Source organism: Octopus bimaculoides, chromosome 2 (assembly GCF_001194135.2).
Source record: "Octopus bimaculoides isolate UCB-OBI-ISO-001 chromosome 2, ASM119413v2, whole genome shotgun sequence".
Classification (NCBI taxonomy): Eukaryota; Metazoa; Mollusca; class Cephalopoda; order Octopoda; family Octopodidae; genus Octopus; species Octopus bimaculoides.
In genome coordinates, this window is record NC_068982.1 from 174,794,643 (window position 1) to 174,810,645 (window position 16,003).

Consider the following 16,003-nt stretch of genomic DNA (forward strand, 5'->3'; position numbering starts at 1 on the left):
TATATATATATATATATATATATATATATATATATATATGCATATATGGGTACAGGACGTCACCAACGGTGCAAATAGCATGAAATACGTAAAGAACGAGAAAAAAAGGAAAACAGAAAAGTTAACACAGAGAAAGGACCCTTCATCAGTTGTCGTCCTCATTTCTAGCATTCAACAACAATATGAGTTGCTCTCATAAGTTCTAAACTAAAATTCATGATTTATGGAGGATCAAAGATGGGAACAACAAAAAATAACAAGTGGAGACATACAAGGAAACCGAACGAAACAAACATGGAGAGTAGTTAGACCAGAACGAGAGGAAAATAGTGAACGCTGGGAGAAACATTCTTTTGAAAAGCGAAAAGATAGAAGACAGTGAAAAACGTATATACGTATTTATATCCAACATGGTCACAGGCTTAGGGTTGAAACAGGCAAAAGAATAGATAGATAGATAGATAGATAGATAGATAGATAGATAGATAGATAGACACACGCACGCGCACGCACGCACACACACACACACACAAACGTACATGCACACACAAGCACGAATCCAGGAAAAATGTCAAATGAAAGATGTCGCAAAAAATTTCAATAAATAACTTAATACTACTTTTTTTTTTCCCAATTATTTCTTTTAAACAAATTGAATGAAACGTGATAGTTTACGCTTGCATGATATGCCATGTTAAAAATCATGCTATCATACTGTTTAGGTGATGTATTGTCAGTAAATTAACGGTTTAAAATACCATTTATGTAATGACTTTATTATCTATGATATATAAATGAGAGAATATTTTTTCCTAATATTATTTCTCATAACCAAAATTGTGACTGTTTCTTTTTTCTGTGAATTTCTATCATTCGTTGTTTCTATTTTACTTTGTCTAAGATAACAACACAAAATATGCTTTTAAACTGTACACACACGCACGCACACACAAACATACACACACACACACACATATATATATATATATATATCATTCATTTAAAATACAGAGATGCCTATAATAGGACATCTGACCCGCTAGAAAGAGCAGCAAAAAACTCTATACCACAAAAATAGGAATAATTTCGAAAGGGAATGAAAAATAAAAACATTTACCAATCTATATTCCGTACCATGGTTTCAAGTTATTTTAGCAAGATAAAAATATACCTTACAAGGTCAAACTATCTTCAGCGGAATAACCAGATTACATATAAACACGAGTCATAGGAAAGATGGCTTATGTTTATATGTTATTTTTTCAAAATTTACCGCGCATGTGCGCTTTACCTTATCGGCAGCAGTGCTTTGAACGTGTATGTATGAATGTGTGTAGCTCTCACTCTCTCTCTCTCTTTCTTTGTACATGCACACACACTCACACATGCACGCGCACATATGTATCACAGTGTAGATTTACAAAGAAGAGGAGCGCGGTCATCATGATCTTTATAATTCGGCAGCTCCAGGAAAAGTACCAGGAGCAACTTCATGAACTTTTTGTGACTTCTCCAACGTATCGTATTTTACACTGCAAAAGGATTTGTTATGGGATGTCCATCTCAGCTAACATCTTCCTCTAGTTCTACGAGACGAGTGCTTGTGTGAGTATAGTAGGAGAAAAGTTTGAGCCCTTTCTTTTAAGCGCATGGGTAATATAGCACCAGAACACTTTAGACATAGGCGCATACATACACACACGTACATACATACACTCTTAAACTTCGGTTTTTCTTTAGTATTCCTGTTGTTTTAGGTCGATGTATAGATGTATGCATATATGTATGTATACTGTAAAGTGTTAATATGTATGTTTAATATATAATAAATATATGTTAGTGTTATATAATTTCTGAATGGTTTTGCTGCCATTTGTTTATGTAGTTTCATTTCTTTATCCATCAGTTTCTACTAAGATAGAGATGCGAGTAAAATTAAAAATAGAGAAACGAAAATGAAACTTTGGACACAGCCTCTAGGGAGATAACTGAGAAAGACTTGAAAGTCAATATAAGATCGTAATCATGTAAAGTAAATATAACAAATAATCCAGAATCCTTGTCCGGTACCGGATCGATCCCAAAATCTAATCAGTTCGTGCTTGTAACGAGGCCAAACATCTCTGAAAGTTTCATCCAAATCCATGCAGCGGTTCTTGAGGTATCTTGTCCACAGACAAATAAACAAACACGACGGAAAATAATACCTCCGCCTTCGCTAAGGCGGAGGTAAAAATGGGCATAACATTTTTTTTATTAACTGACATAGGTCGTTCAAGTTGCACATATTTGTAGAGCAAATCTTCCTCTATACAACGGTACTACTCAGCCTAGTCTCAATCACAAGTGACGCATTTTCGGCATCGTTGGACACTTCTCTAGAATCGTCTTTGAAAAATTTCAGGTGTGCACTCTTGTAGCCACTTCATCACAGCCACTTTCAACTTGTCTGCATCGACAAACCATTGTCCTTGAAGACCGTCCTTCATTGGATCGAATAGGTGAAAGTCGAAAACACCAGATTCTGACTGTACGGTGGATGTGGGACCAGTTTGCCAATTGCTTGATTTATCGCTAAAGGTGTGTGTAGTCGTACATAGTCATAAGGAATGTGAATAATTTTCAGATTCTCGATTAGTCTCTTCTTAATGGCTTCTCTAAGCTTTTTTAGTGTTTCAATGTACTGCTTGCAGTTCACGGTACAGTAACGTTCCAGAAACATGGTTTTTAGACTTCCTAGGCCTTGCAGAAGATGTGTGCCATACAGTAGAGTGAGTCTGCTAAGCCTTTGTTTCTGTATCATAAAGTTAAGGCTACGTTTCATTCCGACACCAGATCGACAAAAATAAAAACGTGTTAATGACTTTATAGGAAAGTGGTTATACACCATTAGGTGTACACCTGCTTTCCTATATTAAATTCTAAATAATAACGGAACGCAGAACTCTGAACTATCAACACAGCAATATTTATTTATGGAGGAAATAGGCAGCCTTAATCTTGGTTGCTGAGACGACTTCTGTGAGAGAGCATGGTTGCTGAGACGTTGGAATGTTGGAATGTTGGAATGAGCTGTCCCCAGAGTTGAGATGCTGGAGAGACAGCTTGACCCGTCCATGCTCATGGCCGGCCGACCGAGAAAGAGAATGAATTGAGCGGGAACGTTTAGATGTTGAATTCCACGCATGCGCATGAGACTCTTCCAGTGTTCCTTCCGGAACTATTCCCTGCGCATGCGTAGATGAAAACGCAGTAATGGCGACTGTATCTTGGCGCCAAATGACGTCACTACAACTTCAAGCGCTTCCAGCAGATCAGACCAGCCTGCCATCCTTTTTTTCTTCAAGTCGAGTGTCAACTGCTGAGGAGCCCTCTTTGCATACACTTTCCGATATCTAAAGTCTTCCACCATTTCCGGTTATATACAGTGATAACATTCCAATTGCACCGCGATTTCACAAACTATGACTCATCTGTTCGCGCAAATCATTTCGTCCAAACGCTGGCGGGTTTTGTTTGTGGTCGCAGTTGATGGTTTCTCACTGCGTGGTTTGTATACAAGGTTGTCCCCCGCACCTTTCTTTGGATTTCTTCATGCATCTCTGCATCTTGTTCTTGACAATGGATTTATTTCCGTTAACAACTTGTAGTTGTTTGTGACTTTCGGACAGCCTGCAACCCTCTTTCGTTAACAATTCGATGACAGCAAGTTACTTCTGCTTGGAACCCATTATTTTTCTGCAATATAGAAGACTAAAAATGCGAGTTACCATAGAGAAAGAGTTACTCTCCCATCATGTGCAATTTGAACAACCAATGTTAATTTTAGAAAAAGTTATGTACACTTCTGCATTATCTTTCTTTTTTTTTTGTGCAACCCACATGTGCGCGCGTACTGTGTAAAGCCTCCTTTCATTAGCACCCGCCTTTGAGTTCGTCAGAAAAGTAACCCACTGCTTTAGGAAGCTAGGCCGGAGTGTTACATAGCAACATACTATCTGACTAAAACCTGTAATCTCACAAGTAGAAAATAGTCGATAAATAAGAATACATTTGCTTGGATTTTATAATTATGGAGGGGGGATAACTCATAAAGTATTTGGGAGTAATTTCTTTGGTAACAGTGGCTTTAACCTATAAGTCTAAATTATAAATTCTTTTTGGAGTTAAGTACTGAAAACATGTTCTCTGCAAAGACTAAATATCTATTTGTCCATTTAATACGGCAACTAGGTGTATTTTTCCCAATAGACTTTCAATATTTCAAGCCTGGTGTTGTTCCATAAATCTAATATCTATCTATCTATCTATCTATCTATCTATCTATCTATCTATCTATCTATCTATCTATCTATCTATCTATCTAACGCTCTCTCTCTCTTTCTTTCTCTTTCTATACATATATACATATGTGCGTGTGTGTATGTAAGTCGTCTAAGAGTCCATAAGTCAGGAAAAAAATTCACTCGTATGTCTACCTACCCTAACTAACACACACGCACGCGCGCACATTCGTTTCTACTGATTGATATATAGATAGCGAAACAAAGCAGGAGAGTTACTTCGTAAAATATCTAGTTACTAGAGATTATTAGTAAATATATAGTTAAAAAATTATTTTACGAACAAACTCCCGTTTTGGCTTGCTTGCTATTGGTACTCTGAGACCTACCCAACTACGGAGTCCAACCAAATAGAACTCGGAGTATAATACGAGTCCTTCTCGCAGTTTTTTCTTTTGAATATGCAGGAATACATCTGTTATTCAAAATAATGGTTATTTGTCATGCGATTTAAATTCAGAACAGTAGTAGGCATCTGTCGATCTCGAGAGGCCAGCACACCACACACATACGTTGTGTGTGTGTGTCTGGGTGCGTGTGCGCGCACCGAGCATGTATGTATGCATGTACGTATATATATATATTCGGTGAACGCATTTGAAATAACATTAAACCAAAATCACAACCTGCGTATCATACTAAATGTATTATACACACCGTTCAAAGGCAGGATACCGTGGTTTTTGTCAAAGGAAAGAATCCTTTTATAAACATATTGAATTGAAAAAAACAAAAAAAAAAACAATATAGATATCGGAGTGAAGCGAACAACGTTGCAACTGTGACACATGAGGACGACTGACGCGTTTCGCCCTAATTGGGTCTCATCAATCCCGTGCACCTGTTTGTCACTTGCTAATACGAAATTCGTTCTTTGATATGTAGGAAACAGTGAATAATACATTCACTGGTATAGTAGAAAGCTTACCAAGCTTTAAAAACAAATTAGTGGATACATCTGAAACAGCATTAAATTTAAAACACCATCTTAATATGTATATATATTTACACTAAATATATGTACGCAAATTGAAAGGCATAATGCTATGGATTTTATCTGAGAGAAAATCTTTTCGTATACGTGCTATTGCGATTTAAATTTGAAGCTGTTTCAATTGCGTTCGTCAAGTTTAGGAGTTTAAACTAAAAATGAACGTAAATTAACCGGAAATGACGACAGTGAAATCCGATACTTTTAATATAAATGATTTATGTAACATTATCAATGTATATAACGTGAATCGATAAGAACAACGCCACTTCTTCCCGTCGATTCTTTCTTTACAGCTCAGCAGTCATGCAGGATTATTGCATTGCTCAGATGTAACTTTATTGGCCATTATGCGTTGACATACATGCCTCTGAATTGCCTTTATAGTAGTGTTCGTTGTTGATATAGTACGTTAGTGCACCTCGGCTGTAATTTCAGAAATACTTAAGCTATCACGTGAAAGCGCTACACCTGTAGTTACCTGTGGACGCCGCATAATGAACGACTTCTGATAATATAAGTAAGGGATTTCACAAGTTCTCTTTATGTCCTCTTAATGAAATTATGGGATGCAACCGTTGCGCTTCCAGTCAATTTACCTCCATTTTTTAAAATCCCTAAACTGCATATTAACTGAGTGTTCGTAGTTGTTGAGGACTAAACTGTTTTCTGGTTCTGAGTAGAATGGCTAGTTCTTGCTGCTATGTGAAAAGGAGCGTTCGTCCGGAGAAATCCTTCGTGATGATGCGGTCTGGTATATGTGGAAAACAAGATACTTTGCGCTCTATCCTATCAGTTCTAGGTGTCCCAGAATCCCTTGTATCAATGAGCCACGTGTTTTATGAACGCACTGTCGTTGTCAATGTGAAAAGTTGTTCTCCTTTGACGTACACAGCAGCAACTAGCGTAATTGTGTTTCAGTCTACTAGAACGTATTAAGAATCTTTTCTACTGTAGACACAAGGCCTGAAATTGTGGGAGAGGGGGATAGTCGATTACATCGACCCCAGTGCGTAACTGGTACTTAGTCAATCGACCCCGAAAGGATGAAAGGCAAAGTCGTCCTCGGCGGAATTTGAAGAATGCATTAAGAATAAGCATACAAATCATCGTAATGAATTTCTTAGATTGAGAGAATACTACACACGTTATTTCAATATGTTTTCTTTTATTATTTACTGTAAGAAATTGCTGCAAATATCTACGAATTTAATTTTGACGTTGGTGATACAGAAATAATATTTTCTTTTTAATCATAGTGTGTGTCGTTTTAAAAATCAAATATGTGTCGAACATTTTGAAACGGAGGACATTATTAATCAGTACGGTTTAACATAATAGTTGTATGGTTTGAAATTATAGTTTGAGGTTGGAGCTTGCATCTTCAGTCTGTGGTCAAGGTCCCTGATATTCAGATCATCATATTTGACACTGAAATCCTCATCTAAGCTGGACTCGTCGAAATTAAGAGCGCGAAACGTGTAGTTGCTGGGCAAAACATGAGATCCAGTTGTTTCCAAGGGATCAGTACTCAAAATTAGATTTGTATTCATGTGATTGACATTCGAAAGTTCTTCTTCTGAATCATTTGCTTCAGCTTGAAGTTCTTCTTCACGTGTTCGATCTGGAAAATTATTTAATATAAATATTGATTAGGGTTTATAGTTTGTTTCATTAAATTTAAGATTTAAAACGCATGACTATTTCTATGTTCGACGTTATTTCTAAGAATAATTTTGATCTGCAATCGACAATATGACGACGTACAGGTGGTGAAAACTAGACTGTAAAATTACTGCAGGATTGATTATTCGACCTACATTTTGATTTTTCATCTTCCAAGTGTTGAAACGATTAATGATTATTGGTTTCCATGCTAAAAAATTTAATGTAAGGAGTGGTAAGTGCAATAACAGTAGATGCAAACACGAATTAGTAGTAGTAGTATAGGCGGCAGCAGCAGCAGCCGCCGTCGTCGTCGTCGTAGTAGTAGTAGTAGTAGTAGTAGTAGTAGTAGTAGTAGTAGTAGTAGTAGTAGTTTCGCCACGAGATCGATGAGCGAGAGATTACAAGGATTGAGAACAAATTTCTGTGATGGGGTTACAACCAGTTTGAAAAAAAGAAAAAAAAAACAGGCATGTGAAAATAATATAAGCATGCACATGAAAAGGAAAAACTCCACTAGAGAAGCATATATCTATGACCAACCATGAAATTTTACGGATTCAGGATTACTCTGACTTCCAAGAGCAAATTCTCTCTCTTTCTCAGTCGTAGACTCCGGCCTACTGAGAGCAGAAGCCCCAATCACCTAGGTTACACTTGCTACCCTCTCAACATTTTAGTAGGTAAGGACGACCCTTTACACCAACTTCACATTCTCTTTGTGGTACTCGAAAACGTTGATGAGAACTTGACCGGAGACGAAGGCTCTTGTCGTCAGACCTCTCGATGTTGTCCTTCACACAAGCATTTTCACTATAGATATTAGAGAGGAAACAACATTTCCTTCCTTGTACTCATCACAAAAGATGGTAAAGCGATCTTGATGATGGATGACACGTGACAACAGTTGTCCGACATAATTCCACAACTCAGCAATGTTCAGACACATAACGAGTGCATGTAGAAAGATTTCATCATCACTTCGGACGTGTCTATAGAGTTTATCCTGGACCTACAAGTGTAATGGTGACCCAGTCGAAAGCTTTAGAATGACCTTAATTTATTACAACCCTACACAAGACAGATCTATCACCAACCTTCTCTACTAATGTGTAGCTTGAGTTAGAAATGGAATGGATCCGCAGGAATCACAGTTATGAGTGGTGTAGATGACGGATAAAATATCTAACTTTGCATTCAGCCGAGTAATGGATTAAAAATCTTCAATGGCGTCTCTCTTGTTGACGTCTTTCCTTGGTAGCTCTACCACTCACCGCTCTACATATTTGGGAATTCACCTCGTTTGCGGCCAGTTGCAATGGACATCTGCTAAGATAATAGGTAACACACCTCACGAATTCTAGTTGCTGATATCGTCTTTTCTCAATGCTCCAACTCGTGACAACCATCAAGGTAGGCACTAAGTTCACCTTCTTCACTCAACCGCTTCCCTAAAACAGTCGAGAAGTGTCACTAAATAAACTACACTCACCTGTCTGACATCCATTGTTGTCTGTGGAAGACTGAATTTCTTCTCATATGGGCAGAGAGTCTGCCGGATTTATCCAACGGTTTTCGCCTTCATGTGTTTAAGAGCATGTATCTTTACTCCAATAACGCAGCTTTTATGTTTTATGTTAATGAAATGATCGAGTGATAATCCAGTAACAAGCACATCGATTGCGAAGCTTTTTCTAACAGCCTCTTCTAAACAGTTTACATTCTCTCCTCCTAGTGATTTGAATTCCAAGCCGGTTCCAGGCCACATGGAACTAACTCTTTGCGACAGGCTACATTGAGAAAAAAAGTGGGGACGACCACTTATATTGTTCCATGAGGCCGAATAATCGGGTGGGGGTGCGCTCTTGAAGTGTTTATCCAAATTTCAAATTTTTAAAAATTAGCAAAACAATTTCACCCACTTAAAAGATTTGGAAGAAATCTGGCTATTATTTCGACCTGACCAAAAGACTACCAAGAAGCTCCTTTATTTTTCGGTTCATAGTGCCAAGCTACTAAAAAATAAATATGGATCCCTTCGACATGACTAGAGTCAAAAGTAACATTCCCAGAAGAAAATGAAGTTTGCATAAATACTTACTAAAATGCTTGATGGGAGGGGGAGAGAATATCTATAGATTGTAAATGTCAAGAGAATAGTTTTTAGATTCCTCGTGTCGTCTGTGATGCTCACCGATCATTTCTGTTACAACAGTTGCAGTATTTCCTCATGTATCAACTTAATTTGGGAGGAATTTTTTCTCTGTTCCTACTAACTCTTTTCTTCCTTTCTTGACATTTCTCTTTCCCTTTCTGTCTCTCCCCCATCCTCTTTCTCTCTCTTCTTCAGTGTGTGTGTGTGTGTCTGTGACTGCGTCTGTGTGTCTGTCTGTCGTTTTCTGTCTGTCTGTCTCTCGCTCTCTCTCTCTCGTTCTCGTATGCCTTACACACTTTAACCTTCATACATACACATTTTACTTACCCGATGACTGGACCCTTAAATAATCCCCGGCAATAAACGAACCACTTCCGCTGGTTACCGGAACTCTGTCGTTTTCAGCCTTTCTGCTTTTTTCAAGGTGTTCAATAGTCTGCCGAAGTCTTTTACATAGGTTAACTGCAGCTCTAGCAATGTACTTTGAGGGAATGATGCTTTTGTCCAAAGATTTTTCTAATGCTGCTTCACTGAAAGCACTCCAATCCACTGATTTGATAAGCGACGTGCGTTCCTCTTTAGTCATCGCTTGTTCTAGGAAGAGAAGAGAGAAAGTGAGAAGAAAGGTAACGGTGAGGGGGGAAAGGGAAGTTTGAAGAAGACTTTGGTGAATATAAAGAGAAATGTGGAGAAGGAGGGTTATAAGGAGAAGGGGAGAAAAGGAAGAAGAAGGAGAAGAAATAAGGAGAAGGGAAGAAGAAGAAGAAGAAGAAGAAGAAGAAGAAGAAGAAGAAGAAGAAGAAGAAGAAGAAGGTGATGATGTTGTAGGCAATGCTATTTGAAACAAGTTCGTTTCGCTCGCAAAATATTAGCTGGGATTCAACTACAGTTATCTCCCCTGTCGAATGTTCTAGAACCTTCCAAGCAACAGTGTTTATCCCCCTTCCTTTGCAAGTATACAAGGCATAACTGCTAAACAACACACAGAGGGGTAATAGAAGCAATATCGTCTACTTAAGAGCGAATTCCAATTGAATCGCTTCTTCTCTAAGACGCGGCGAGGTCAACATCAGAGAGAGAGAGAGAGAGAGAGAGCCAGGTATAAGGATTCGATATTCTCTCTCATCAGCAACTCGCTATGGTATTCTTCACCTAGTGCCTGTCTGGAAGTAATTTTTGTAGTTTGAATTCTTCCTATTTTCTCACTGTCATCGTAGAATATGGCAAGATGTTCAGAATCTTTAACTTCAATCCCAGATAACCTGACTGAACTTTATGTACTCACAGTACGAATTCGTTTATTACGCATCTGAATAAAACATGATACGAAGTTGTTCACCCACTGATACAAGTGTTTATTGTCCCTTACTGCAGCACAGGAATAATACAGCCATTGAATTAATGACTCGGTGCAGTCGTTAAAGTAGTGATATCTTCATTAGCGACTTCCTTCGCTAAAATGAAGACTACGAAATTTAGGGATGAGGAAATAGGGAAGATCCTTATTAGTTTGTATTTTCTCAACAGATACTATTGAATGAAAACACAATCGACCGCCGTAGGATTTGAAATCGTTAAATATGAGGCTTCGATATTGGTAATATGATACATTTTGAATGGAACTTATATACTGGTCTTATTCAACTAATCTGTCATGTAGACAAGTTCTGTGTTATAGACATATTGCAATTCTTCATTTCTCCTCCTGAAAAAAAAACTATTCAGGCATACATGGTTAGTTCAATTGTATACGAAACCGAGGTCAACTCTTTTCTGCCAAATAACGAAACTGAAAGGAAAAATGTATCAGACAATGCGGAAACGAAAAAGATACGCCGACCATCAGTCTTCTTTCTGACACGTAGGCAAGAAGAAAAGCACTAAGCTACTAGCTACATCGGTGATCTGAAAGCCAAACGTACCCACCATACAGCATCGAGTGGAACATCGGTGAGAGATCTACGCCACACATGAATGGGTCAAGTAAGTACAGACTTTGTAAAACTGAAAGAACACACATCCTTTTTAAGTCTAAGGACTCCACCGACCTGGTCTTTTATGGCATTTGACTCAACTCCTACTTTTAGGTTCAAAATCTCAGCTCAACTAAATTTGTCTCTGTAAGTTAATAAATATATGATGTGTTTGGATTTATTCCACTGACTAACATTCTCTTTACAAGAAAAAATCTCAGCTTGAACCCACTCAAAAGTAATTGTTGGGTGTATATGTGCTAGAAAGATCGAATGTTTTATTCTAAATAATCATGTGTTAGAAAGATCGAATAAACAGTTTATTTAAAAGCTAGGAAAAAATCCACACCTCGCCCAATCTCCCACAACATTGTAAATATTATCACAAGTGCATACGTTGACATATCGATTGCTTCAACAAGTAGAAAAGTTATCAGTGAAAATCCGTGCCCCGTGTCCGAAGTGTCAAGCTAAATAAATTTACAACTGCAAAGCTGATTAGGGATATTATTGCAAAAAAACAAACATGGCTTAATTCATAAAATCCTCTAAATTCAGAGCTCAGATGATTTAAGTGATTGTCTTAGTAGTTAGAGGTTGAAAAGTTTGTTTATAATATCGTTATCGCAGTGAGCTGTTGTTTGTAATTAATGAAGGGGTGACAAGGGGAGATTCTGTTTTGATACTTAGCTTCAGATTAGAGGCTCAAATATTTAGTCACTATCCATATCGGATCCATATTGAAAACAAAGTGTTTCTGTATCTCAGATTGAGTGTATATCACTTGTTGAGGTTCTATTATAAGACCTTTGGAAAAATATGTTCTCCTTCTACGTAACGAATGGGTATAGTGGATCCCTCACTTCTTCCTTGAAACAGCAGTTCGAGTTGTTCGAATCTACCTCAACCACTGTTCATCTCAGGTGGGTCATCAGCTCAACCCCGAACAATGGTCAACAACCTAACTTAAAGAAGGCTGTTGACGCCAAATTCAACGCATCTGACATTAAATGTGGCTGTTCGCCTTCTTTCCTAGCTGTCCTCCCTCGTCGTGTGTACCACAGACTCCCTTAACCAACTGAAGGAGAAACATCCTCCGTCCACTCCAGGTGATCATCTACACTGGCCCTACCTACCAAGTTTTCTACAACCCATCTTTACCCCTGACAATGTTAGGAGGGCAATTACCTCTTTTCCAGCAGGTTCTGGCGCTGGGATCGATGGCTTACGATCTCAGCATCTCAAGGATGGTATCTCCTTGTCAGCTGGCGATGCTGGGCTCGAACTTTTGGAGAACCTAACACAGTTCATAAACTTGTTCTCGTCCGAGAGTGTCCTTGCTTACATTCGTCCCATGTTCTTTGAGGTTAAACTATTTGGTCTCACCAAGCCCAACGATGACCTCTGCCCCCAAAGCAGTTGGTTGTACTCTGCGACGGCTCACGACAAGAGTGTGCCTATCCTCAGTTTCTAACTGCCTAACCGAAGAATTTTCCCCTATTCAGCTAGGAATGGGTACTAAGCTAGGTTGTGAGGTTGCCACTCATTCCACCAGGGCTTGCTCTCTGAGTCCCCAAAGGTCATCCTCAAACTTAACCTTAAGAATGCTTCTAACTCCATCAGTCGAGATGTCACCCTCCGCGCAGTAAGGGAGAATTCCCCACCATTTTATCATTTTGCTTGGCAAGCCTATTGGGAGCCCTCCTTCTCGTTTGGTGATCACCTCATCTCATCTGCCTCTGGAGTCCAACAGGGTAATACATTTGGTCCTGCCCTATTCGCATTAGGTATTGATGATATTACCAAGATGGGAACCGACCTAGATCTAAATGTCTGGTACCTCGATGATGTTTGTTTGGGAGGCCTTCCTGACAAGGTGCTTACAACAGCGAGGACGATGATCGAGGAACTTAGTCGTAGAGGTCTTAGCGTTAACAGCTCCAAATGCAAGCTCTGGCTCCTCAACCACCCAGCTTCGCATGAGCAGTCTATCACACTATTTGTTGACTCCCTCCCCCTCAATCGCGATTCCTCCTTCATCAGTGTGGTGCTCCCTTGGAGACTCAATTACTGACCTAGCTATCGAATCCATCTTTAGATCCAAAATGGCTAACCTCGAACAACTTAAAAAAAAACCTTGAAGTAACTGAGCCCCACCAAGTTTTTTTTTATACTTTGGAATTACTTGTCAATTCCTAAGCTATTATATTTTGTTTAAGTGAAATAAATATTAACAGTGGATATTAGCTATGGGCATGAAAATATGATATGAGAAAGTATAGTCAGAGAATCTTATTTGTTTTGTGCCATTCTTGACTGAAGATATAGCTTTTAGAAGCAACGTCGCCAGGTTTGTATAAATCTATACTATAAATTGCAGTGTTCTTGATTGCTTGCTTGATTGATTGATTGATTGATTGAGTGTCGGCAGATTCACTCGAGAACGGTGCAGTGGAATCGCGTGAAATTCAGCACAGAGCGACAGCATGGTCCGCTCGTGTTCAGGAGATTTTTATTGCCCTCCAACTCCTATGGTTACCGAGATAATTGATTATTACTTTTTAAGATAGGAATATCCCATTCAAAGTGGGGAGGGGCGATTTTGTTGCCTTTCCCATGCGCGAAATTTTACGAAAAACCAGCACAATAAAGATTATTTTTTTCCAAGTAATGTGGCTGGGTTTGTTTTTCGAAAATTTTAATCAGAGGCACAGAAAAAAAATAATTTCAATTTTTTGTGCATTAAAAAAAAAAAAAGCTATAGCTTACGCTCTTTCTAATTACTGTTTTTTTTAACTTCAGTTACAAATGTCTTCAAACATCGACATTCAAACAGCTTTTCCATATTGAGACAAACGTACTCTGCACAATTGTATTCATCCGGGAACGCGTTTTCAATAATTGAAATTCACAATTCTAATCAGTGTACATGAACGTCCAACCTATGATTGATCTTGAACAGTTTCGATTAACATTCTTGTGTCGCCAATACAACAACCGCACTACCATATATTTTTCTTTTAAGGCGAGGTTATACCACAAATAAGGTTCCGTGACTACATGGGGCTATGGTTACGCACGTGAAGTTAGTTTTACAATATCGACCCGCAAAATCCTTAGCATTTTTTAGTTTTGGGGTTGTTCTTACTTTTTTTTTTGTTTTTGGAATTTTTGTTTTTTTTATTTTTAGTTCCTTTTATTATTCAAAATATACATAGGAAATAGCCTTTAACCAAATCCACCACACTGCCCGAGTGAAACCGGGAAAAACAGCTAGTATCATATAACTCGCTGATTAAGGTGTCAAACCTTTCTAACGACTATTGTATCTTTGGACTTAAAATGTACGGTCTCGTGCTTTAGACAGAAATGTATCTTTTTCATTTCTCATTTAAGTTTTTCTGCGAGGAATTTCTTTTCTGTTGTAATACAGGTTCTGCATAATAGCATTATCAAATGCCTACGGCATCGATAGAAATTATACACGACTTACGAGATACACTTTTAAGATCAGATATGATCAATATGTACAGACATTCAGGTCGAGTGACGAAGAGAATTCTAACTCTTTCACGTTTAGAAATTAAGGCATGGCTGAAATAAAAGTGTCTCCATAACCTAGAATATCGTAAGCAGAGCAACCGCATACAATAACGAGGCTAGAAACTGCTGATTTAATTATTCTATAGATCTTTGGCCCTCGTTGTAATACATATTCTATACAACATCATCATGGTGGGTGTTAAATAAATCTTCGTTTTTACTTATTTATTTCAAAACATTAGTAATTTCAATCAACCTCTGTCCACCTGTTGACAGCATTTGCCTACTTGAAGTGACATTGATAAATTGTCTGTATGTATGTGACAAATATGAGTGTCCTGTATAACATATTTAAACATTACTAATCCCCGAATTCCTTTATCTATAGATACTACACTATGGCCTAACTTTTGGGCTCTAATCTACACAACACATTAAACCTAATCACTTGGTTACCTAACATAAATATTTTCTTCTGTACTTTATTGTTGCTTTTTATGGAAAGAAGGAGTTAATATGCCTGCTTGTAGATACATCACTAACCCTCATCTCTCATGCTCTAATCAATACAAAATGTTAAGCCTGTTACCTTGACATGAAATATTCTTACTCTATACATTACTATCGTTTTTTAATGGGAAGTAGGGTTTAAATTAATGCCCCCAAGCCTGCCCCACGCCTCACAGTCACTGGTACGCAATGACTACTGACATATACTCAAAATCTTTCATTTAGGAGAAAAGAAAAGTAGTGATGTTCGAGTGTTTCTCATGGATATTAGCAATGTATTTGAACAGAAAGGGCTTCAATTGATAGGGGATTTTCTGATGTCATGTAAACCATGTTGTTATATCTTTTATTTGTTTCAGTCATTAGACTGCGGCCATGCTGGGGCACTGCCTTGAAGAATATTAGTCGAACGAATCGACCTCCGTACTTATTACTCTTTCGGCTTTTCTGCCGAGCCGCTACGTTACGGGGGCATAAACACATACACAATGACACACACTTACATATATATACGACATGCTTCTTTCAGTTTCCGTCTATCTAATCCACTCACAAGGCTTTGGTCGGCCCGAGGCTATAGTAGAAGACACTTGTCCAAGGTGCCATTTAGTGGGACTGAATCAAGAATCATGTGGTTGAAAAGCATGCTCCGGATCTATTTTAAAACGGGGCCACATTTTTCATTAATGTTTTACGTAGTGTTTTTGGTACGGAAAGACTTTCAAACTTCGTATACTTATCTATTTTGTGTTATAGAGCAGAAAAATATTTTTGTATTCGAATTTATTTCATGTTAAAAATTGTCTTATTTCGATAATTTCAA

The 16,003-nt window shown here is 38.1% G+C and overlaps 2 protein-coding genes across 2 annotated transcripts in view; one reads left to right on the forward strand and one right to left on the reverse strand.

Moving 5' to 3' along the window:
• Positions 1–16,003, forward strand: part of LOC106871738 (3-oxoacyl-[acyl-carrier-protein] reductase FabG) — a 59,606-nt gene that overhangs the window by 13,556 nt on the left and 30,047 nt on the right. The window lies entirely within an intron of this gene.
• LOC106871737 (uncharacterized) overlaps positions 5,536–16,003 on the reverse strand; it is a 16,540-nt gene continuing 6,072 nt past the window's right edge. The window contains exons 2-3 of the mRNA XM_014918354.2: positions 9,482–9,748; positions 5,536–6,958 (exon numbers count right to left, since the gene is read on the reverse strand). Of these exons, the coding sequence (XP_014773840.1) occupies positions 6,654–6,958; positions 9,482–9,748 (572 nt within the window). The 3' untranslated portion in view covers positions 5,536–6,653. The remainder of the gene's footprint in view (positions 6,959–9,481; positions 9,749–16,003) is intronic.